Source organism: Manis javanica, chromosome 10 (assembly GCF_040802235.1).
Source record: "Manis javanica isolate MJ-LG chromosome 10, MJ_LKY, whole genome shotgun sequence".
NCBI classification, from domain to species: domain Eukaryota; kingdom Metazoa; phylum Chordata; class Mammalia; order Pholidota; family Manidae; genus Manis; species Manis javanica.
Window position 1 is genome coordinate 57,114,272 of NC_133165.1, and position 23,685 is coordinate 57,137,956.

Here is a 23,685-nt window from a genome sequence, read left to right on the forward strand (position 1 = left end):
TAAAAAGTAATGTCCACAATGGAATTACTCAGCCATAAGAAGAAAACAAATCCTACCATTTGCAACAATATGGATAAAGCTAGAAGGTATTATGCTCAGTGAAATAAGCCAGGTGGAAAGACAAGTACCAAATGATTTCACTCGTATGTGGAGTATAAGAACAAAGTAAAAAACTGAACAAAACAGTAGCAGACTCACAGGACCCAAGAATGGACTAATAGTTACCAAAGGGAAAGGGACTGGGGAGGATGGGTGGGAAGGGAGGAACAAGGGGGAAAAAGGGGCATTACGATTAGCACACATAATGTAGGGGGGGCACGGGGAGAGCTGTACAAGACATAGATGAGTAGTGATTCTACAGCATCTTACTACGCTGATGGACAGTGACTGTAATGGGGTATGTGGTGGGGACTTGATAATAGGGGGAGTCTAGTAACCATAATGTTACTCATGTAATTGTAGATTAATGGTACCAAAATAAAAATAAAGTAAAATAAACAAATAATTAATTAATTAAAAAGTAATGTCCACAATAGCATCACATCCACTTGTAACCATTTTGGAATCAGTGATGAGCTAAGTTTCCTATCTCTGGTTCAAGATCCACTTTTGATGGAGGCTAGGGGCAGAGGACATTATTCCTTTATTCAAGCACCAGTAATATAAAAGTAAAGAGCGTAACAACTACCAAGTTCTTGGGAAAGCCAGCCAATCGGGCAGGAAGGGTCCCACAATCACCACTGCTAATGTTTACCTCCATCGCCTCCCTTGACCTCCTCGGTCCCACGTCACAGGGGCTTCTGGACCAGGGATGTGCATGGACAGCTGCTCCTGGGGGTGGGGAGGCTGTGCGCTTCCCTCGGCTGCCTCACCAGCAGCATATGGCTCAACACATGAGCATGACCAACACACAGGGCAGACTTTCTTCTTATTCACAATCCAAGCTCGCAGTAAGACCTCTTTAGCTGAGATACAAAGATAGTTATGAAGTGTTTTCTTCAGAGGACTTCTGGGTTACTGTTCTCTATAAAAAAGACTTTATTGGCACCATGCACTTTGCCTCTTTCCTCCTGTCAACACAGAGACTGCCACACAAGAATACTCAGCTAAGTGCACACAGCCCGCTTTGTTTACCTGCCACCGTCCCCAGTACTGGGAAAAACTAGATTGGCCTTTTCCTTGGCAGCTCCCTGCAGGAGTCACAATAACAGCCACACTCTGTGCACTAACACAGGCCACATGCTGCACCACATGGCCTTACCAATGCTGCTCTGCAACCTCAGGGCAACCCTACACAGCAGACACTTACTATCTGCATTTCACAGCTGTGCAAACCCAGCATCAGAAAGGATGAATGGGCCACCCAGGGGTGTGTGGGGTGGGGGTGGCTGATGTGATCCTGGCTGGCGCAGCCTGCAGGCTCTGCTCAGCTGATCACGTCCCGCTGCACTGCAGACTCACAAACCTGCTCTGGGGAAGTTGAACAGTTTCATACCTACACACCTCAAGGTTTACATATCTAAGAAGTGATCAAAACATAAGACAGCAATACAAATAAAAAAGAAAAATGCCCCAGGTGTTTGCAAAATATCAATTGCTGACTGAAGGCTTAAAACAGCTGTCACCAGAGGAAATAAAACCACAGTAAAGAAAATAGAACAGCTAATTACTAAGCAAATGCAAAATTAAATTAACTATACCCAAAGCCAATCAAGGGATAGACAAAGAATATAGAATATGATACCTAATATATAAAGAATGGAGGAGGAAGAAAAAGGAGGAGAAATAGAAAAGAACCTTTACATTGTGTTTGTAACAGCATATTAAGTGAGTTAAGTTAGACTCTTAGATAGTAAGGAAATCAACCATGAACCTTTGGTAACCACGAATCTAAAGCCTGCAATGGCAATGGCAATAAGTACATATCTCAATAATCACCCTAAACGTAAATGGACTGAATGCACCAATCAAAAGACACAGACTAATAGAATGGATAAAAAAGCAAGACCCATCTATATGCTGCTTACAAGAGACTCATCTCAGACTAGAAGTCAAGGGACGGAAAAAGATACTTCATGCAACTAACAGAGAAAAAAGCAGGAGCTGCAGTACTTCTATCAGACAAAATAGACTTCAAAACACAGAAAGTAACAAGAGACATAGAAGGACATTACATAATGATAAAGGGGACATTCCAACAAAAAGATATAACCATTATAAATAGCTATGCTCCCAACACAGGAGCACCCACATATGTGAAACAAATACTAACAGAATTAAAAGGGGAAATAGAATGCAATGCATTCATTCTAGGAGACTTCAACACTCCACTCACTCTGAAGGACAGGTCAACCAGACAGAAGATAAGTAAGGACACAGAGGCACTGAACAACAAGAATGGACCATATCCTAGGCCACAAAGAGAGCCTCAATAAATTCAAAAAGATTGAAATTATACCAAAAAGTTTCTCAGATAACAAAGGTATGAAACTAGACATAAATTATGCAAAGAAAATGAAAAATCCCACAACCATGTGGAGACTTCACAACATGCTCCTAAATGACCAAATAAAAACGGAGATCAAGCAATATATGGAGACAAATGATGACAATAATTCAACACTGCAAAATCTGTGGGACGCAGCCAAGGCTGTGCTAAGAGGAAAACATTTGCAATACAGGCATAACTCAAGAAAGAAGAACGATCCCATATAAGCAGTCTAAACTCACAATTAATGAAACTAGAAAAAGAAGAAGAAATGAGGCCCAAAGTTAGTAGACGGAGGGACATAATAAAGATTAGAGCAGAAATAAATAAAATTGAGAAGAATAAAACAATAGAAAGAATCAATGAAAGCAAGAGCTGGTTCTTCAAGAAAATAAACAAAATAGATAAACCCCTAGCCAGACTTAACAAGAAAAAAAGAGAGTCCACACACATAAACATAATTAGAAATGAGAAAGGAAAAATCACTACGGATACCAGTGAAATACAAAGAATTATTAGAGAATACTATGAAAAATTATCTGCTAACTAACTGGATAACCTAGAAGAAATGGACAACTTCCTAGAAAAACACAACCTTCCAAGGCTGACCAAGGAAGAAACAGAAAATCTGAACAGACCAATTACCAGCAACAAAATTGAACTGGTAATCAAAAATCTACCTAAGAACAAAACCCCTGGACCAGATAGCTTTACCCCTGAATTTTATCAAACACTTAGTGAAGACCTAATACCCATTCTCCTTAAAGTTTTCCAAAAAGTAGAAGAGGAGGGAATACTTCCAAACTCATTGCATGGGGCTAGCAACACTCTAATACCAAAACAAGGAAAAGACACCCCAAAAAAAGAAAATTACAGATGAATATCCCTGATGAACACAGATGCAAAAATACTCAACAAAACATTAGTAAACCGAATTCAAAAATACATCAAAAAGATCATCCATCATGATCAAGTAGAATTTATTCCAGGGATGCAAGGATGGTACATTTGAAAATCCATCAACATCATCCACCACATCAATAAAAAGGACAAAAACCACATGATCATCTCCATACATGCTGAAAAAGCATTTGACAAAATTCAACATCCACTCATGATAAAAACTCTCAATAAAATGGGTATAGAGGGCAAGTACCTCAACATAATAAAGGCCATGTATGACAAACCCACAGCCAACATCATACTTAACAGCGAGAAGCTGAAAGCTTTTCCTTTAAGATCAGGAACAAGACAAGGATACCCACTCTCCCCACTTCTATTCAACATAGTACTGGACGTCCTAGCCATGGCAATCAGACATCACAAAGAAATACAATGCATCCAGATTGGCAAGGAAGAAGTTAAACTGTCCCTGTTTGCAGATGACATGATTTATACATAAAAAACCCGAAAAATCCACTCCAAAACTACTAGATCTAACATCTGAATACAGCAAAGCTTCAGGATACAAAATTAATACACAGAAATCTGTGGCATTCCTATACACTAACAACAAACTAGCAGAGAGAGAAATCAGGAAAACAATTCCATTCATAATTGCATCAAAAAGAATAAAATACCTAGGAATAAACCTGACCAAGGAAGTGAAAGACCTATACTCTGTTAACTACAAGACACTCATGAGAGAAATTATAGAAGATACCGATAAATGGAAACACAGCCCATGCTCATGGATAGGAAGAATTAATATTGTCAAAATGGGCATCGTGCTTAAAGCAATCTATAGATTCAATGCAATTTGTATCAAAATACCAACAGCATTCTTCAACGAACTAGAGAAAATCACCCTAAAATTCATATGGAACCACAAAAGACCTCAAACAGCCAAAGCAATCCTGAGAAGGAAGAATAAAGCAGGGGGAATTACGTTCCCCAACTTCAAGCTCTACTACAAAGCCACAGTAATCAAGACAATGTTGTACTGGCACAAGAACAGACACATAGACCAATGGAACAGACTATACAGCCCTGATATAAACCTAACCATATATGGTCAATTAATATACGATAAAGGAGCCATGGACATACAGTGGGGAAATGACAGCCTGTTCAACAGCTGGTGTTGGCAAAAACTGGACAGCTACATGCAAGAGAATGAAACTGGATTATTGTTTAACACCATACACAAAAGTAAACTCAAATGGATTAAAGACTTGAATGCAAGTCATGAAACCATAAAACTCTTAGAAGACATAGGCAAACATCTCCTGAATATAAGCATGAGCAACTTCTTCCTGAACCCATGTCCTCGAGAAAGGGAAACAAAAGCAAAAATGAACTCATGAGACTACATCAAGCTAAAAAGTTTTTGTATGACAAAGGACATCATCAACAAAACAAAAAGGCATCCTATAGTATGGGAGAATATATTTCTAAATGACATATCTGACAAGGGGTTAACATTCAAAATATATAAAGAACTTACGCACCTCAACACCCAAAAAGCAAATAACCCAATTAACAAATGGGCAGAGGATATGAAGAGACAGTTCTCCAAAGAAGATATTCAGATGGCCAACAGACACATGAGAAGATGCTCCACATCACTAATCATCAGGGAAATGCAAATTAAAACCACAATGAGGTATCACCTCACACAAGTAAGGATGGCCAGCATCGAAAAAACTAAGAACAACAAATGCTGGTGAGGATGCGAAGAAAGGGGAACCCTCCTACACTGCTGGTGGATGTAAGCTAGTTCAATCATTGTGGAAAGCAATATGGAGGTTCCTCAAAAAAATAAAAATAGAAATACCATTTGACCCTGGAATCCCACTCCTTGGAATATACCCAAAGAATACAACTTCTCAGATTCAAAAAGACATATGCACCCCTATGTTTATCGCAGCATTTTTTACAATAGCCAAGATATGGAAGCAACCTAAGTGTCCATCTGTAGATGAATGGAGGACAGTATGCTCAGTGAAATAAGCAGGCGGAGAAAGACAAATGCCAAATGATTTCCCTCATTTGTGGAGTATAACAATGAAGCAAAACTGATGGAACAAAATGGCAGCAGATTCACAGACTCCAAGAATGAACTAGTGGTTACCAAAGGGGAGGGGTGTGGGAGGGCGGGTGGGGAGGGAGGGAGAAGGGGATTGAGGGGTATTATGTTTAGAACACGTGGTGTGGGGGTCACAGGAAGAACAGTGTATCACAGAGAAGGGACATAGTAGATCTCTGGTAACTTGCTGCACTGATGGACAGTGACTGCATTGGGGTGTGGGTGGGAACTTGATAATATGGGTAAATGTAGTAACCACATTGTTTTTTCATGTGAAACCTTCATAAGAGTGTATATCAATCATACCTTAATAAAAAATTAAAAAGAAAACTAAAAGAAACAGTTTCAGTGGGTCACTGAGTAAATGCCATTCCTTTACTTTTCTCTCCCAATAAAAATCTACAACTTAAGTCCATTATTTTAAGTGTAACTGGAAATGTTTCATAACCAAGACGGAGAAATAACCATATGCCTCAAAGGGAAAAAACAACAGGCAAAAAAAAAAGAACAATTCAAATCTTTTCCCTAAACACCACTTAGTTACCAGCAGGCTTCTCCTCTCATCCTCCCTTTTCCGATCAAGGCTCATAATTGAACACAAGCCCTACTTTACAGGGTGTGTACGGTACACAAGGTACGATTATATGGTGTCTTCTATGAAAACAAAACGCCCTCCATATGCTCCCAGCATCTGGCCAGAGAAGCACGTCCTCAAAGTATAAATGTCCCCACAGCCATGGCAGCAGTGACCAGCTGACTGGGACCCAAGACGTACCAGGCACTGTGCATTTTACACACTTTCTCACATTTTACCCTCACAACCACCCTGGCAAATGGGTACTAACATTCCCAATTTACAGATCAGGTAGCTGAGGCACAGAGAGGTTGAGTAACTTGCCCAAGACAGCTCAGGTAATAAGAAGGTGGGGCTGGGACTCAAATCCAGGTACCTGACCCAGAGAACACAGCTGCATGACACTGCACGATACCCCCATGTGACATGATTCCAATGGAGAAGTTGATCAAGTGATTTTAAAATTTTAAATGCAAAGAGAACCAATTACATGGAGTTGTGTGACACTCATGGCCACACCTTAGAGACAGCACAAATTGTGCTGTAACTCTTGCTTATGTTGGGAAGTTGGGAATCTCACTGGGGGGAAATTACTCTAACACTTAAAATAACTGACTTAATGTATACCCAACCCGAACAGTACCTCAGTCAAGATACGAGGGGATGCACAAAACCAAGAGCAAACACAGAGAATCAGAACAGATCAGGCTCATCTGTATGTTATTCCAGCACCTTCTGCTCCTGTGAATGAGGAAAGAATGAAGATCCCTGGAACCCATAGGCGATCTGGCACCGCTCACGCTCCTGTGGGACGAGCAGGTTCTGCATTTCTGGACATATGGGCCCAGTGACTCGCCAGTGGCCAGCATGCTATGCTGCTCAGTGTGAATGGCAGCTGCTAGTAAAAGGGGCAAATAAGTATTATTCTGTCCATTATCAATGAAAGGGCAGGAAGAAAGGAGGTACAGCACTGATCTTTAGTATTGTTTTCTTATAATCTTTCAGTTCAAAAATTCTCTGATGTTAATATGAAGCGCATATATACTGTAAGAAAAAAACAACTTGCTGCGAGCACATGATTGTTTTCCATGGAGGAAAAGGGAGAAAACACTGGTGTGCTTTACTTCAGGCACTGTAGTGATTCCTCCCCTCTCTGTGCACTGTTACGTATACACCTATACAATCTTCCATAAATTGTTGTATTCATCTGAATAACAAAACTTTAAAAAAATGCTCCAAGTCAAAGCAATCTTGCTTCCATTATATACCAGTCTGACACACTTCATTATCATCATCTGATTTTTTTTCCTAAACACCAAAAGGTGGCTACAAGCAAAAGTGGATGCTTCACATTTGCTGTTTTATAACCACATGACAATACATTTTCTTCACATGAAACTAAAAACATAAAACACATTTTGCGACCACAGCTATTTTTTTGAATCTCCTAGAATATTAAATGCTCTTATATTTCAAAAAAGGAAAATAATACATTGTAGGCACCTACTAAGTTGTAGGAACTATCAAAGGTCTTTCCCATCTCATCCCATCATTATATTTTCCATGGAAGGCAAATAGTTGTACCTCCATCTTACAGAGAAGGAAACAGTTTGTCCAAGAGCACATTGCTACTGTTTATGGCTTGCCTCATCTGCAGCTTAGAAAGAACATCTGGCTGCATCATCCCAGGAAGACCTAGATTTCTGGAGGAATCCTGCTCAGATTCAGAACAGTGTGTTAGGAACAAGACGGCCATCACCATCCTATACAGTAAACCGCAAGCAATTCTTCCTTTTTAATTCCCTTACTTACAGAGACAAGGCGAAATAAGAGACTTGTGCCTTTCCTTCCTCCTCCTAAGAACTGATGTAAATAGAAAATAACCTTTCCAAAAAACCTTCATAAAAGGTTATCTACAAGATGGTTCACGATATCTTTCACTAACAGAGGAGTGTTAATAAAACTTAAGACAAAGTCTGATTTTTTTGCTTTCTGTGGTGCAATAAAAAGTAAAAGCAGATTATTTTTAGCTCTTTCCAACCTAAAAGGATTTAACCAAAGGATATTCTGTAAGTCTGGTTTTCCATGCATTACTTAAAACTGACCAAGGTTATAGAAGAAGGTAAATCATTTCCTGACCAGAGAGCCTACAACACAAGCACAGAGCACATTCCAAACAGCCTTTCATTAGCGGTGGTCTGATCCTGATTTCCATCACTCATCTCTCTTAAGAACTTCATTCTGATCCTAAAAAAGCAAAGAGAAATATGGGAGGTCCCTAGGCCATGAAGAGACAAAATGGCACCATGCAAAATCTCATGGGACACTTTTCCAGACAAATGTGACCCAGACAGCACCTTCTATTACATTCAGTCTTGGCATACTTTTCAAATGCCTGCTGTCTCAGGACTTAATAAAGCTTCCCAAAAGGGCATAACTAATGCAGCCAAATGCTAATTTAGAATAATGTAGAAATAGGTGTTTACTTCCCCTCAAGGTTTACTTTTCAAACACAAATCTGGTGAGAGCAGAACAAAATATTATTTGCATTTGGAGATAGTTTGATGTCCATCCAAATTTAAGTTAAGACTATGCATATTTTGGTAAGCTTACATTGAACAAAGTCTGGGGCCAAAACAAGTAAACTCTCAGAAAAATTGACTGCTAAAATCAACTAAATGAAATAATGTTAATCACAACTGTTGTACGTTTTTCTACAAGGTAATCTTGAAAGACAAAATCAAAACTTAATGTCATAAATCAAACTTGTATGTAGATATCAAAGAACCAACTGCCTTTCACACTTTCTAAAAGGGTTAACAATGGATGACTGCATTTCATAATGTGTATAAATATCAAATCATATTGGATACCTGAAACTAATACAATATTGTATGTCAATTATTCATTTTTAAAACAAGCACAAAAACAATGGATGACTATACTTGACCAAACTATTCCAATACAGAATAAAAATAGATCTTATTTTGCATTTCAAACCCTGCTGGAATTTTTTTTCCTTCAGAGGTGAAGAAAATATTCTTCCTTTACAGATAGGGAAAAATAGAGCAAAAAATCAAATTAGGCAAGAATTTTCAGTGCAAGATCATAGGAGGATTCTTGAATTCCCAACTATTTCTGGTATGCATCTAGGTTTCAGAAAAACATAAAACTTGAATGGACACATCCCAACTTAAAATGAAGCTATGTGTTTGCTGTCCAGTTCTTCTGAGTAACAGTCTTGTGCATTATTAGCAATATTAAATTAATGATTACTTAACTATAAATACAGATCTAAAAATAAATGAAACTTAGTTAAGTTTTTTAATCAAAGCTTATTCTGACTGCTCTCCATGATAGTCACACAGATTACTAAGGAACTAATGCAGCCTGTTTCTAACCCAGTTTAGATCCATCACCTGGTTTCATAAGGAGTTGATTTTAGTAGAGAAGCAGGATCATTGTTTTAAATTATTTTAAAATAAACATCTCCCAGTTAGAAAATATCATTGAACAATGAACTTAACATAAATAACTTAGTAAAAATGCAAAGAATGGCCATAATCCAAACAATATTTAGCATCACCTGCACATTACATGGTCTAGGACATAAGCTGTCAAAAGATAAAAACACTCCCAAAATAAAAGTTGAGAGCTAAAAAAAAAAAAAAAAATCCTCTTTTGCCTATAAGGAACTAGATAGACAGCAAGGACTCATTTGTTAGCAAAACTAATTTTCCATACAGAAAAACTCAACTTAATTTTCAATACACACTGCATTGTCACCCAATCCTCTTTGGAAGACATTTTGAAAGTCAAACACATTTACCTCTGAACACACATAAAAAAGGAAAAAGATTAAAAAAATAAGCCACAGTATGATAAAATTCACTAAATCAGACTACACAAATTCCAAACCTGTTGGAATCCAGATGTTTGAAATTATTTGTCTCTGCAGCCTGTCACACCTACGTAGAAGCTCTGTGACACCAGTATTTATACAGACACCCAAAGGAGACAGTGTTCTTATTTACCTAGCAAAGCACTGATAGGATTGTGAAGCACTGCATATAGTGTAAGGAAATGATCTAACGAAATGAGAGATAGTTATTTCTCCCAGGGGTTGGTGTTCGATGTGGGCTGCCTTGTTCTGTCTGGCTCACCCAGAATCTCCTAGAACCAACCCTTTTAAGAGAGCTGGAGGTAAAGAGGAAGGTTCAAGGCTGTGGCAAAGGGCCACACTGTGGTCTGCTGGAGGATCACATCCGTGCCAAGAAAGCACAAAGTACACTTGCAGTAATCATCTGGAGAGTCTTTGAAAGACTTCTCCTTAAATCACACTGACTTTTTCTAACATGAAGGGACATGAGCAAGCTTTTACTTCACTGGATCCATTCAGATGGGAGCTCAGGATGCAGTGACAATCAAAGCTTCTCCACAGATTATATTAAAACCCATTTGTGTAAGCAACATCTTGGAGTATTTTTTAAGCCAACAATATTACAAGCATAAATAATAATATCACATGTAAAGTCTATTAGGGTAAGGTAGGTAAAGTGCGTACAAACATACGTTTCCCTTGCAGGTAATTTAAATGCCAAAGTCACCAGTTCTTTGTTTTGGAAGAGATGTACTACCTTTGGCAATGTATTCTTAGCTTTCTTTCTTTTTGGCCAACATATTTAATAAATTATTTCCCAAAAGTCAATTCCTGTTTTTAAAAAAACATCTGAATTGCTAGGGATGAGAAATATTTTACCTAAAAATGCACTACCTCCCCACCCTAGTCATCCCTAAGTGACACCCCAGATATTGGGCTCCCCCACAGAGCAAGAACTTGGGCACTGGGACCTGATTACTTACTTGTTAAAAAAAGGTTCAATGAGTTTTGATCTGGCAGAGACGTGAATTTTCGGAGGACTAAGAAAAGAACCTAGTAAAGAAAAGAAGCAGAGTATTATATACAGTCAAGTACACAAAGCCTGATAGTTCAGGCAAAAATGTACTTAAATCAATAGCATGGTTCAGAAGAGAAGCAGGACTCATAAGGGCCAAATCTCACACACAGTAAGTGTCAACCATTCCTTCTTGTGTACTCTCCATTCTCTACCCCAATCTCCTCCAACTATGACCTCAAAATCCTCCCTCCCCCTCTACCTGGGGGAGTGGATCCCAGGGAAATGGCAGAGAGGCAAGATCCACTCTAGACCAGTGTGTGTTTGGCAGAAGTGCATAGAGTGAGTACCTAAGTAGCTCGCCATGGAGATAAAACACAGTCCCGTGATATAAGCATCATAGCCTGCCTCGTGGAGCTGTTCAGAAGCAGTATCGTAACTTGGAAAACCTTCTGCACTTTCTAAAGAGAAAAAAGAAAACAGTTTTCCCAAGGACATCACAAATCATGAAGACTGGCAAGCCTACTGGCCTACCAAACCCAAAGCATCAGTATATGTGGCACTAATAATAGAAACAAGCAGAAAAAAAGGTATTTCTCAACCCTCTCCATACAAGACCTTACCATAGGAGGTAATAAAACCACTGAAAATGAAGGCTTTGGTCTAGACTAGAGAAATGCCTCAGTTTTATTATCAAAGACTTAGCTACAGGCCTCTTCATGGCACACCTGGTAGGTGCTATTTACAATCATGCATAACTCGCCCTATGGCAATTCTACTTCCAATAGCTTTCTAAGGTCACGAAAAGGAGCCTCCTCCCTTATAGATAATGATAACACAGGGACACAACAGGTATTTCAGGGTAATGTTTAAGAGCATGGACACTGGAGTCCCACTGAATTTCAATCTTTGCTCCACCACTTATTTAATGTTTGATCTTAGGAAAGTTGCTTTACCTCTGGGCCTCCATTTTGGTAGAATGGAAAAGATAATCGACCTCCCTCATTAGCTTTTGTGAGGATCAAATGAACTAACGTAGGAAAGCTCTTACACAGTGGTGCCTGGCACACAGGAATCCCTCAGTAACTATTATCTATCAATACCCTAGGAAACCCTCCCCAAAAGCAAAAGATTCCAATAATATTGGCAGCCTAATACAATACTGTCCTCTTATGCTTCCAAGCTCAAAGATCTAAAGATGGAAGCATAGCTAACTCCAAAAATGGATCAGAACTTGCTATAATCCTGCTCTTGGAACATGACCATTTTATAACATAATTGTTTTGTCACCTTGATATTCACAGATGCTGAGAGGATAATATCTAAGAAGAGTGACCTGCTTTAGAGTAAATTCTCTATCAGATACCACAACTTTACATGGAAATAACAGGATAAAACTGTAATTCATAAGTAATTATTTCCTAGAACCATTCTGGAAATGAGTATCAAAAGGTTACAACAGAATCAAAAGCATTAATGGAAATTTACAATGAAAAGCTGTAACTGTTTCTATGTCAACACAATGCTCTTTAAGTAAGAATTCTTTAGCCTCTGTATATATTAAATATTAAGACTATAAACTTAAAAAATTAAGTCCTTTAACATGATAGCTAAGTAATATCCTCTACTCTACTACATGCAGAAACATGTATTTCCAAAATCAATTACTTCCATTATACTGTTATAGAAAAGGTCTAGGTCCCCCACGCCCCTTTTAATTTCCTTATTTTTGGACTATTACCCAGAAGGGTTAGCAAATAACTGTAATCTTGGCTACTTTCGTAACTTCTGTTGTCAATTTCTAAACCAGCCTTATTAGCAATGTCTTTAGAAGTTTGCAGGCTAAGTGGATGCTAAGTAAAGTATCAGCAGTACAATTCAGCCAAAGGGAACCAAGGAGGTAACAACTGACAAGTTCTACCCAGGCAGAGGCCTTGACCAGACATGGCAACATCTCCATCCCTGAAAAACATTCCTCCTACTCCTGGTTTTTCTCACCGCTGCTGTTTCACTCCTATGTCACCTCTGAAGGAGATGAGAATGGAGACTCTCTTTCCTCATGGATAAACCCAGTTCTTGGGCTTTTCTGAGACAAAAAACCCTATTTTCATTCTAGCCCTGGCAATTAATCACCAACTCTTTGTTTCTGCTTAAACAATACACCATAGAAAAGAAGAACACATCAAGTTTGAAAGAATTCCATGCACTAGGATATAAAAGCCCTGAAGGTTTAATTGCTAAACCTCTCAATGAACTGGCTCCCAACAACATTAACAAGAACACAGATGTAGGATCAGAAAACCATCTTTATTCAGAAAACAGTAATTCAACCCAGAGCCTGAGCAGGTTAAGTAAGTCAAATTGGTCAATGTGCAGTATCACTTCTAGAGCAGTTTCTCTTTTTTTCCATAGTATACATTAATATATCCCCAAGACTGGGAGTTTTCAGGACCATTTGACATTCTTACCAACTTTAGGAGGGTTGAAAGGTGTCTCTTTTAAACGCTTTTCCAATTCTGCAAGGGATGTGTTGTTAATGATATCCTGCAAAATAGTAAGCAGAAAATTGTAAGCCTTCGTCATCTCTGTACAGTATATATCAAAGAAATTCACTGTATGTCAGGACCAAAAAAAAAAAAAAAAAAATGCGGGGTGGGGGGCAGCATCCAGCATCCAGTACTGCCCCCTTGTGTTCTTTACAGAAATATAGGAGTCACCATTTACTCAACATAAAAGATAAATTAGTTTAATTTTCACCATATGGGAAGTTTAGCCCTATGAAAGGTTTTTAGGGATGTGTTAAATGTCTAGACCTCTGGCCAGAAAGCTACACTGTCCCGGCGTTCATTTCACTCAGTTATATAAAGTCACTTCACAAAGTAGCAAATGATTATACTTTTACCTGAATTTTCTTAATTAGAAAATATATGCAAAATATATTACAGAAAATAAAGAAATGAAGAAGTGTATGCATGTGCAAACTATTCAAAAATGTTACATATTTTAATATAAAAATGTGCATTCAAAAATAAAAGAGAAAATAATTCTACCACCCAAAGACAACTGCTATTCCCATTTTGACACATTTATTTCTAGTTTTTCCAACTTGTTTTTTTAATATATATTTGAAAATGACAATAAAATGGACTAGAATTATGTTCTTCAAATGCAATTCAGAAAATTTCAAAATATAGCTTAGCAGTGATAGTTCAAATTTTTTAAATACCTTAAAAGGCTGTGTGCTGGCCATCAATTTAGTATCCAAGAGTCTAAAAACAAAAGAATTTTTAATAAGATAATTAGATAAACAAAATGTATATCAATGTTTGAAACGTATTTTACTCAAATGAATAGTCCTACTGTTCTGCAGGCCGACAGGGGAGTTAGCCGTTTTGACCTAGCACTTGCATCTCTGCTGTGTTAGACTGGGAACTCGGTCCCCTCACGTGGGACCCTTCAAGAGGCTGCGGAGGGTCTGCACTCCACCACACTCAGAGCACACGTTCTAGATATGCTGGGACCCTGAAAGGGTGTGGGCTCCACTGACCTCAAGGGTGAGGCAGATATCCTTGTATGTTTTCACAGTGTTCAAATACTGCCGCAGGCCTGACATTCCCAAGCTGTTAACCATCTACTGCCACTACCCAGATTTGTACAATATACATTCTTGGAGGGTCAAAATCTGCATCTGATAGTTTTATGCTGTTATTTCTTACTATTCTGTTTCGGAGACTGGAAGAAAAAAAAGAGACACTAATAAGAAAACCTTTCTTCCTTTCACATAAATGTTGAGCCCTGTAGATCACAGGGCAGAAATGGCCTGGCTGGAAAAGCATCTGCTCTGGTACCGTGCCTATCCCTCTTCAAACAGACCCTCACTCTGCACGCTTCACACAGCTGACATGTGATCAGACATGTGACATATGACAGAACTTACACACAGCATCAAATGTAGCAAACAATAACAGGTAAAGGCACCAACCTCAAGGTAAGGAAAAAGATCTCTGACCAGACTGTGCATGACTGACTATAGAACCCTTTCAACTGGACACTCTGCTGGGACAAGGTCCATCCAGATACAGATAGACAACAGACAAGAGCGAACTCAAGAACATGTCTCCAGTTCTTCAGACCACAGAACATGGGGTGAGGAAAAAGGAGTTGCTGTCCATTTTCACTCATAGTTCAAATTCTCATTTTTTAATGGATTAATAAAACTACTCATCAATTATAAAAGCAAACCATCACAAAGCTGGAGCTATTAAATCATTTCCCAGTTTATAGCAACTGGATTATAATCATGATTGAATGGTTTTAATACATCACTATTTGGCTATTTGTATTACATACAGTATAATGACTTTTAAATGAAAGACAAATTCTCAGAGAAAGCTTACCTGGGGAAAACACATGTTGTCATCTCCTTAAACTCATTTAAGTCCTAAAAGACAAGAGAATCACTTGTTACAGTTCTATGGAAACACTCACAGTATTAAAAAAATGCATAGGAAGAATAAAGCAGGGGGAATTATACTCCCTGACTTCAAGCTCTACTACAAAGCCACAGTAATCAAGACAATTTGGTACTGGCACAAGAACAGACCCATAGACCAGTGGAACAGACTAGAGTCCAGGTATAAATCCAAGCATATACGGTCAATTAATACACGATAAAGGAGCCATGGATATACAATGGGGAAATGACAGCCTCTTCAACGGCTGGTGTTGGCAAAACTAGACAGCAACATGTAAGAGAATGAAACTGGATCATTGTCTAACCCCATACACAAAAGTAAACTCAAAATGGATCAAAGACCTGAATGTAAGTCATGAAACCATAAAACTCTTAGAAAAAAACATAGGCAAAAATCTCTTGGACATAAACAGGAGCAACTTCTTCATGAAATGAACAAGTGGGACTATATCAAATTTAAAAACTTCTGTACGACAAAGGATACCATCAGTAGAACAAAAAGACATCCTACGGTATGGGAGAATATATTCATAAATGACAGATCCGATAAAGCGTTGACATCCAAAATATATAAAGAGCTCACACACCTCAACAAACAAAAAGCAAATAATCCAATTAAAAAATGGGCAGAGGAGCTGAACAGACCATTCTCAAGAAATTCAGATGGCCAACAGACACATGAAAAGATGCTCCACATGGCTAATCATCAGGGAAATGCAAATTAAAACCACAATGATGTATCACCTCACACCAGTAAGGACTGCTACCATCCAAAGACAAACAACAACAAATGATGGCAAGGTTGTGGAGAAATAGGAACCCTCCTACACTGCTGGTGGGAATGTAAACTAGTTCAACCATGGTGGAAAGCAGTATGGAGGTTCCTCAAAAAACTCAAAATAGAAATACCATTTGACCCAGGAATCCCACTTCTAGGAATTTACCCTAAGAATGCAGCAGCCCAGTTTGAAAAAGACATACGCACCCCTATGTTTATTACAGCACTATTTACAATAGCCAAGAAATGGAAGCAACCTATGTGTCCAGCAGTAGATGAATGGATAAAGAAGATGTGGTACATATACACAATGGAATATTATCCAGCCATAAGAAGAAAACAAACCCTACCATTTGCAACAACATGGATGGCGCTAGAGGGTACTGTGCACAGTGAAATAAGCCAGGTGGAGAAAGACAAGTATCAAATGATTTCACTCATCTGTGGAGTATAACAACAAAGAAAAAACTGAAGGAACAAAACAGCAGCAGAATCACAGAATCCAAGAATGGACTAACAGTTACCAAAGGGAAAGGGACTGGGGAGGATGGGTGGGAAGGGAAAGATAAGGGGGAAAACGGGGCATTATGATTAGTACACATAATGTAGTGGGTGGGGACATGGGGAAGGCAGTATATACAGAGAAGACAAGGATTGATTCTATAGCATTTTACTACACTGATGTACAGTGACTGTAATGGGGTATGTGGGGGGGACTTGATAATGGGGGAGTCTACTAACCATAATGTTGTTCAAGTAACTGTACATTAATGATATCAAAATAAAATAATAATAAAAAAACATGCATAAATTATTTCAAGTTCAAACAAACAGTGATACTTCACAAAGGCCTTCAAGCTATTTTGCCAGACCTACTTCTAGTTAATAATTACTTTTTAAAAATCCTCATAATTTCCTTACTCATTAGGAATCACATGACCTGATAAAAAACCTTTGCATAATCAAAATAGACAAATTTTAAGCATTTTATGGCTGAAAGAGAAGGAAAAGAAGGTTTCTATTAATATAGAAAACTGAGTAATAATAGCTCTATTACATAAATTCATGAGACTAGTAGAGATATTTAAATAAAATGGTTCATCCAAGAAATGGACATACTATAAACTAGGTTTACTTTTACTGAGCATACCATTGAAACGTTAAGTTAAAATGGCCACTAAAGCAGACTTGACAATACACACAATTCCTGCTTTACCTACTCAGAAAATTGCTAAAGTGGCACCAATAGCAAGTGCCTAAATTAGACAATTCATTTCCCAACTTTATTTTGATCAGAAAGTCTAAAGCTGAAATAAAATTGCTCTAATTCTGCATTAGATTTACATACATAATTGCCATGCTGGACTGAGTAGTTGTACTCCTGAACTACACTTCACTTCAACATTATTCATGCTTCAGAGGAAATAGCCATTTTCAATTAGCTTTTCAAGCCTGTAAATACAGACTATATTTAGCTAGTCTGAAATAGGTGCTTCAACAGCTATCGTAAAATTAATGGACACTACATGAATAAGTGGATTCAATGCTAAGTTAAGCACAAATGCAGTAATGACTGTCTGTAATCTCTCAATACCATCACAAAGCCACACAGGCAAGAAAAAAATTACAATTATGGCTATTTCCAGGGCCAGCATGTAGCAGAGTTCTAGAACAATGCTTTTTAAAGGTCATGCTGAAGTACCAAAGATTCTTAAAAAGAGACACCTCCATAAAAGGTAGCACCAAAATACAGATTCTTCAGTGTATTTTTAAAAGCAAAATTTGGTAATGGTCCATATAAAAATTCTATCATATTTTATTTATTTATTCATTCATTCATTCATTCATTTATTCATTCATTCATTCATTCACTTATATTTTGATATCATTAATCTACAATTACATGAGTAACATGGTTACTAGACTCCTCCCATCACCAAGTCCCCGCAACATATCTGATTACAATCTCTGTCCATCAGTGTAGTAAGATGCTATAGAGTCACTACTTGTCTTCTCTGTGTTGCACAGCCCTCCCTGTGCTGCCCCCTAATTATACGTGCTAATCATAATGCCCCCTTTCTTCCCCTCCCCCACTTCTCCCTCCCTTCTCACCCATCCTCCCCAGTCCCTTTCTCTTTGATAATTGTTAGTCCATTCTTCGGTTCTGTGTGTCTGTTGTTTTTCCCCTTTTTTTTTTTTTGGTATCATTAATCTACAATTACATGACAAACATTATGTTTACTAGACTCCTCCCATCACCAAGTTCCCCCCCCATACGCATTGCAGTCACTATCCATCAGCGTAATAAGATGCTGTAGAATCACTACTTGTCTTCTCTTTGTTGCACAGCCCTCCTTGTGCCCCCACCCTTGCACATTCTACATGCTAATGGTAATGACCCCTTTCTTTTTTCCCCCTACTTATCCCTCCCTTCCCACCCATCCGCCCTAGTCCCTTTCCCTTTGGTAACTGTGAATCCATTCTTGGGTTCTGTGAGTCTGCTGTTTTGTTCCTTCAGTTTTTTCTTTGTTGTTATACCCCACAGATGAGTGAAATCATTTGATACTTGTCTTTCTCTGCCTGGCTTATTTCACTGAGCATAATACCCGCTAGCGCCATCCATGTTGTTGCAAATGGTAGGATTTGTTTTCTTCTTACGGCTGGATAATATTCCATTGTGTGTATGTACCTCTCTTCTTAATCCATTCATCTACTGAGGAAAACATAGGTTGCTTCCATTTCTTGGCTATTGTAAATACTGCTGTGATAAACACAGGGGTGCATATGTCTTTTTCAAACCGGGCTGCTGCATTCTTAGCGTAAATTCCTAAGAGTGGAATTCCTTGGTCAAATGGCATTTCTATTTTGAGTTTTTTGAGGAACCTCCATACAGTTTTCCACAATGGCTGAACTAGTTTACATTCCCACCAGAAGTGTAGGAGGGTTCCCCTTTCTCTACAACCTCACCAACATTTGTTATTGTTTGTCTTTTGGATGGTAGCAGTCCTTACTGGTGTGAGGTGATACATCATTGTGGTTTTAATTTGCATTTCCCTGATGACTGGCGATGTGGAGCATCTTTTCATGTGTCTGTTGGCTATCTGAATTTCTTCTTTGGAGAAGTGTCTGTTCAGCTCCTCTGCCCATTTTTTAATTGGGTTATTTGCTTTTTGTTTGTTGAGGTACATGAGCTCTTTATACATTTTGGATGTCAACCCTTTATCAGATCTGTCATTTATGAATATACTCTCCCATACAGTAGGATGCCTCTTCAGCTTGATATAGTCCCACTTGTTCATTTTTGTTTTTGTTTCCCAGGGAGATATGTTCATGAAGAAGTTGCTCATGTTTATGTCCAAGAGATTTTTGCCTATGTTTTTTTCTAAGAGTTTTATGGTTTCATGACTTACATTCAAGTCTTGGATCCATTTCGAATTTACTTTTGTGTATGGGGTTAGACAATGATCCAGTTTCATGCTATTACATGTAGCTGTACAGTTTTGCCAACACCAGCTGTTGAAGAGGCTGTCATTTCCCCATTGTGTATCCATGGCTCCTTTATCATATATTAATTGACTATATATGGTTGGTTAATATCTGGACTCTATCCTATTCCACTGGTCTGTGGGTCTGTTCTTGTGCCTGTACCAAATTGTCTTGATTACTGTGGCTTTGTAGTAGAGCTTGAAGTTGGGATGTGAGATGCCCCCTGCTTTATTCTTCCTTCTCAGGATTGCTTTGGCTATTAGGGGTCTTTGGTGGCTCCATATGAATTTTAAAACTATTTGTTTAGTTAGTTGAAGAATGCTGTTGGTATTTTGATAGGCATTGCATTGAATCTGAAGAATGCCATAGGCAGGATGGCCATTTTGACAATATTAATTCTTCCTAGCCAAGAGCATGGGATGAGTTTCCATTTGTTAGTGCCCTCTTTACTTTGTCCTAAGAGTGTCTTATAGTTTTCAGGGTATAGATCTTTCACTTCCTTGGTTAGGTTTATTCCTAGGTATTTTATTCTTTTTGATGTAATTGTTAATGGAATTGTTTTCCTGATTTCTCTTTCTGCTGGTTCATCATTAGCGTATAGGAAAGCAACAGATTTCTGTGTATTAACTTTGTATCCTGCAATTTTGCTGAACTCTGATATTAGTTCTAATAGTTTTAGAATGGAGTCTTTAGGGTTTTTTATGTACAATATCATATCATCTGCAAAAAGTGACAGTTTCACTTCTTCTTTACCAATCTGGATGCTTTGTATTTCTTTGTTTTGTCTGATTGCTGTGGCTAGGACCTCCAGTACTATGTTGAATAACATCTTGTTCCCAATCTTAGAGGAAAGGCTTTCAGCTTCTCACTGTTAAGCATGATGTTGGCTGTAGGTCTGTCATATATGGCCTTTATTATATTCAGGTACTTGCCCTCTATACCCATTTTGTTGAGAGTTTTTATCATGAATGGATGTTGAATTTTGTCAAATGCTTTTTCAGTATCTATGGAGATGATCATGCAGTTTTTGTCCTTTTTGTTGATGTGGTGGGTCATGTTAATGGATTTTCGAATGTTGTACCATCCTTGCATCCCTGGGATGAATCCCACTTGATCATGGTGTATGATCCTCTTGATGTATTTTTGAATTTGGTTTGCTAATATTTTGTTGAGTATTTTTTGCATCTATGTTCACCAGGGATATTGGTCTGTAATTTTCTTTTTTGGTGGGGTCTTTGCCTGGTTTTGGTATTAGATTGATGCTGGCATCATACAATGAGTTTAGAAATATTCCCTCCTCTTCTATTTTTTGGAAAACTTAAAGGAGAAGGGTATTATGTCTTCTCTATATGTCTGATATAATTCAGCAGTATATCCATCTGGCCAGGGGGTTTTGATCTTGGGTAGTTTTTTGATTACTGATTCAATTTCATTGCTGTTAATTGGTGTTAAGATTTTCTCTGTTTCTTCCTTGGTTAGTCTTGGAAGGTTGTATTTTTCTAGAAGTTGTACATTTCTTCTAGGTTTTCCAGCATGTTAGCATATAGATTCTCATAGTATTCTCTAATGATTCTTTGCATTTCTGTGGGGTCTGTTGTGATTTTTCCTTTCTCATTTCTGATTCTGTTTATGTGCGTAGATTCTCTTTTTCTCTGAATAAGTCTGGCTGGGGGCTTATCTATTTTGTTTATTTTCTCAAAGAACCAGCTCTGGTTTCATTGATTTTTTTTTGTTTTATTTTTCTCAATTTTATTTATTTCTTTTCTGATTTTTATGTCCCTCCTTCTGCTGACTTTGGGCCTCATTTGTTCTTCTTTTTCCAATTTCGATAATTGTGACGTTAGACTATTCATTTGAGATTGTTCTTCCTTCTTTAAGTATGCCTGGATTGCTATATACTTTCCCCTTAGAACTGCTTTTGCTGCATCCCACTGAAGTTAGGGCTTTGTGCTGTTGTTGTCATTTGTGTCCATATATTGCTTGATCTCTGTTTTAATTTGGTCATTGATCCATTGATTATTTAGAAGCATGTTGTTAAGCCTCCATGTGTTTGTGAGCCTTTTTGTTTTCTTTGTACAATTTATTTCTAGTTTTATACCTTTGTGGTCTGAGAAGTTGGTTGGTAGAATTTCAATCTTTTTTAATTTACTGAGGCTCATTTTGTGGCCTAGTATGTGGCCTATTCTGGAAAATGTTCCATGTGCACTTGAGAAGAATGTGTATCCTGCTGCTTTTTGGTATAGGGTTCTGTAGATGTCTATTAGGTCCATCTGTTTCAGTGTGTTGTTCAGTGCCTCTGTGTCCTTACTTATTTTCTGTCTGGTGGATCTGTCCTTTGAAGTGAGTGCTGTATTGAAGGCTCCTAGAACGAATGCATTGCACTTTATTTCCTCATTTAATTCTGTTAGTACTTCTTTCACATATGTTGGTGCTCCTGTATTGATTGGGTGCATATATATTTAGAATGGTTATATCCTCTTGTTGGACTGAGCCCTTTATCATCATGTAATGTCCTTCTTTATCTCTTGTTACTTTCTTTGTTTTGATGTCTATTTTGTCTGATACAAGTACTGCAACACCTGCTTTTTCTCCCTATTGTTTGCATGAAATATCTTTTTCCATCCCTTGACTTTTAGTCTGTGTGTGTCTTTGGGTTTGAGGTGAGTCTCTTGTTAGCAGCATATAGATGGATCTTGCTTTTTTATCTGTTCTATTACTCTGTGTTTTTTGATTGGTATATTCAGTTCATTTACATTTAGGGTAATTATTGAAAGATATGTACTTATTGTCATTGCAGGCTTTAGATTTGTGGTTACCAAAGGTTCAAGGGTAGCTTCTTTACTATCTAATCGTCTAGCTTAATTCACTTATTAAACTATTATAAACCCAGTCTGATGATTCTTTATTTTTCTCCCTTCTTATTCCTCCTCCTCCATTCTTTATATGTTAGGTGTTTTAATCTGTACTCTTATGTTTCCTTTGACTGCTTTTGTGCATAGCTGATTTATTTTTTGCCTTTAGTTCGTATTTGGTTGGTCTACTTTCTTCACTGTGATTTTATTTTCTCTGGTGATATCTATTTAGCCTTAGGAGTGCTTCCATCTAGAGCACTCCTAAGGCTCTAGAGGCAAATTCCCTCAACTTCTGCTTGTCTGGGAATTGTTTAATCCCTCCTTCATATTTAAATGATAATCATGCTGGATACAGTATCCTTGGTTCAAGGCCCTTCTGTTTCATTGCATTAAATATATCATGCCATTCTCTTCTGGCCTGTAAGGTTTCTGTTGAGAAGTCTGATGATAGCCTGATGGGTTTTCCTTTGTAGGTGACCTCTTTTCTCTCTCTGGCTGCCTTTAATACTCTGTCTTTGTCTTTGATCTTTGCCATTTTAATTATTATATGTCGTGGTGTTGTCCTCCTTGGGTCCCCTGTGTTGGGAGATCTGTGTGCTTCCATGGTCTGAGAGACTATTTCCTTCCCTATTTTGGGGAATTTTTCAGCAATTATTTCTTCAAAGACACTTTCTATCCCTTTCTTTCTCTCTTGTTTTCTGGTACCCCTATAATGTGGATATTGTTCCATTTGGATTGGTCACACAGTTCTCTTAATATTCTTTCATTCCTGGATATCCTTTTATCTCTCTCTGCCTCAACTTCTCTGTATTTCTTTTCTCTGATTTCTATTGCATTAATGACCTCTTCCACCTCATCCAGTCTGCTCTTAAGTCCATCCAGAGATTGTTTTATTTCTGTATTCTCTCCTCCAACTAGATCCTTTAGCTCTTGCATATTTCTCTGCAGGTCCATCATCATGGTTATGACCTTTATTTTGAATTCTTTTTCAGGAAGATTGGTTAAATCTCTCTCTCTACGGCCTGTCTCAGGGGTTGTCTGGATGATTCTGGACTGGACCAAATTCTTCTGCCTTTTCATGGCGATAGAGGTAGTCATAGTTGTAGGCAG

General features: G+C 38.1%; 1 protein-coding gene across 5 annotated transcripts in view; it reads right to left on the reverse strand.

Moving 5' to 3' along the window:
- The window catches only part of PARN (poly(A)-specific ribonuclease), a 161,261-nt gene that overhangs the window by 110,018 nt on the left and 27,558 nt on the right, over window positions 1–23,685 (reverse strand). For 4 of the 5 annotated variants that reach the window (XM_036992122.2, XM_036992121.2, XM_036992123.2 and 1 more), the window contains 5 exons: window positions 15,383–15,426; window positions 14,212–14,254; window positions 13,454–13,529; window positions 11,336–11,446; window positions 10,954–11,023 (listed from right to left, as the gene is read on the reverse strand). In XM_036992122.2, coding sequence (XP_036848017.1) covers window positions 10,954–11,023; window positions 11,336–11,446; window positions 13,454–13,529; window positions 14,212–14,254; window positions 15,383–15,426 — 344 coding nt within the window. The remainder of the gene's footprint in view (window positions 1–10,953; window positions 11,024–11,335; window positions 11,447–13,453; window positions 13,530–14,211; window positions 14,255–15,382; window positions 15,427–23,685) is intronic. The other variant, XM_036992124.2, reaches the window with a different exon arrangement.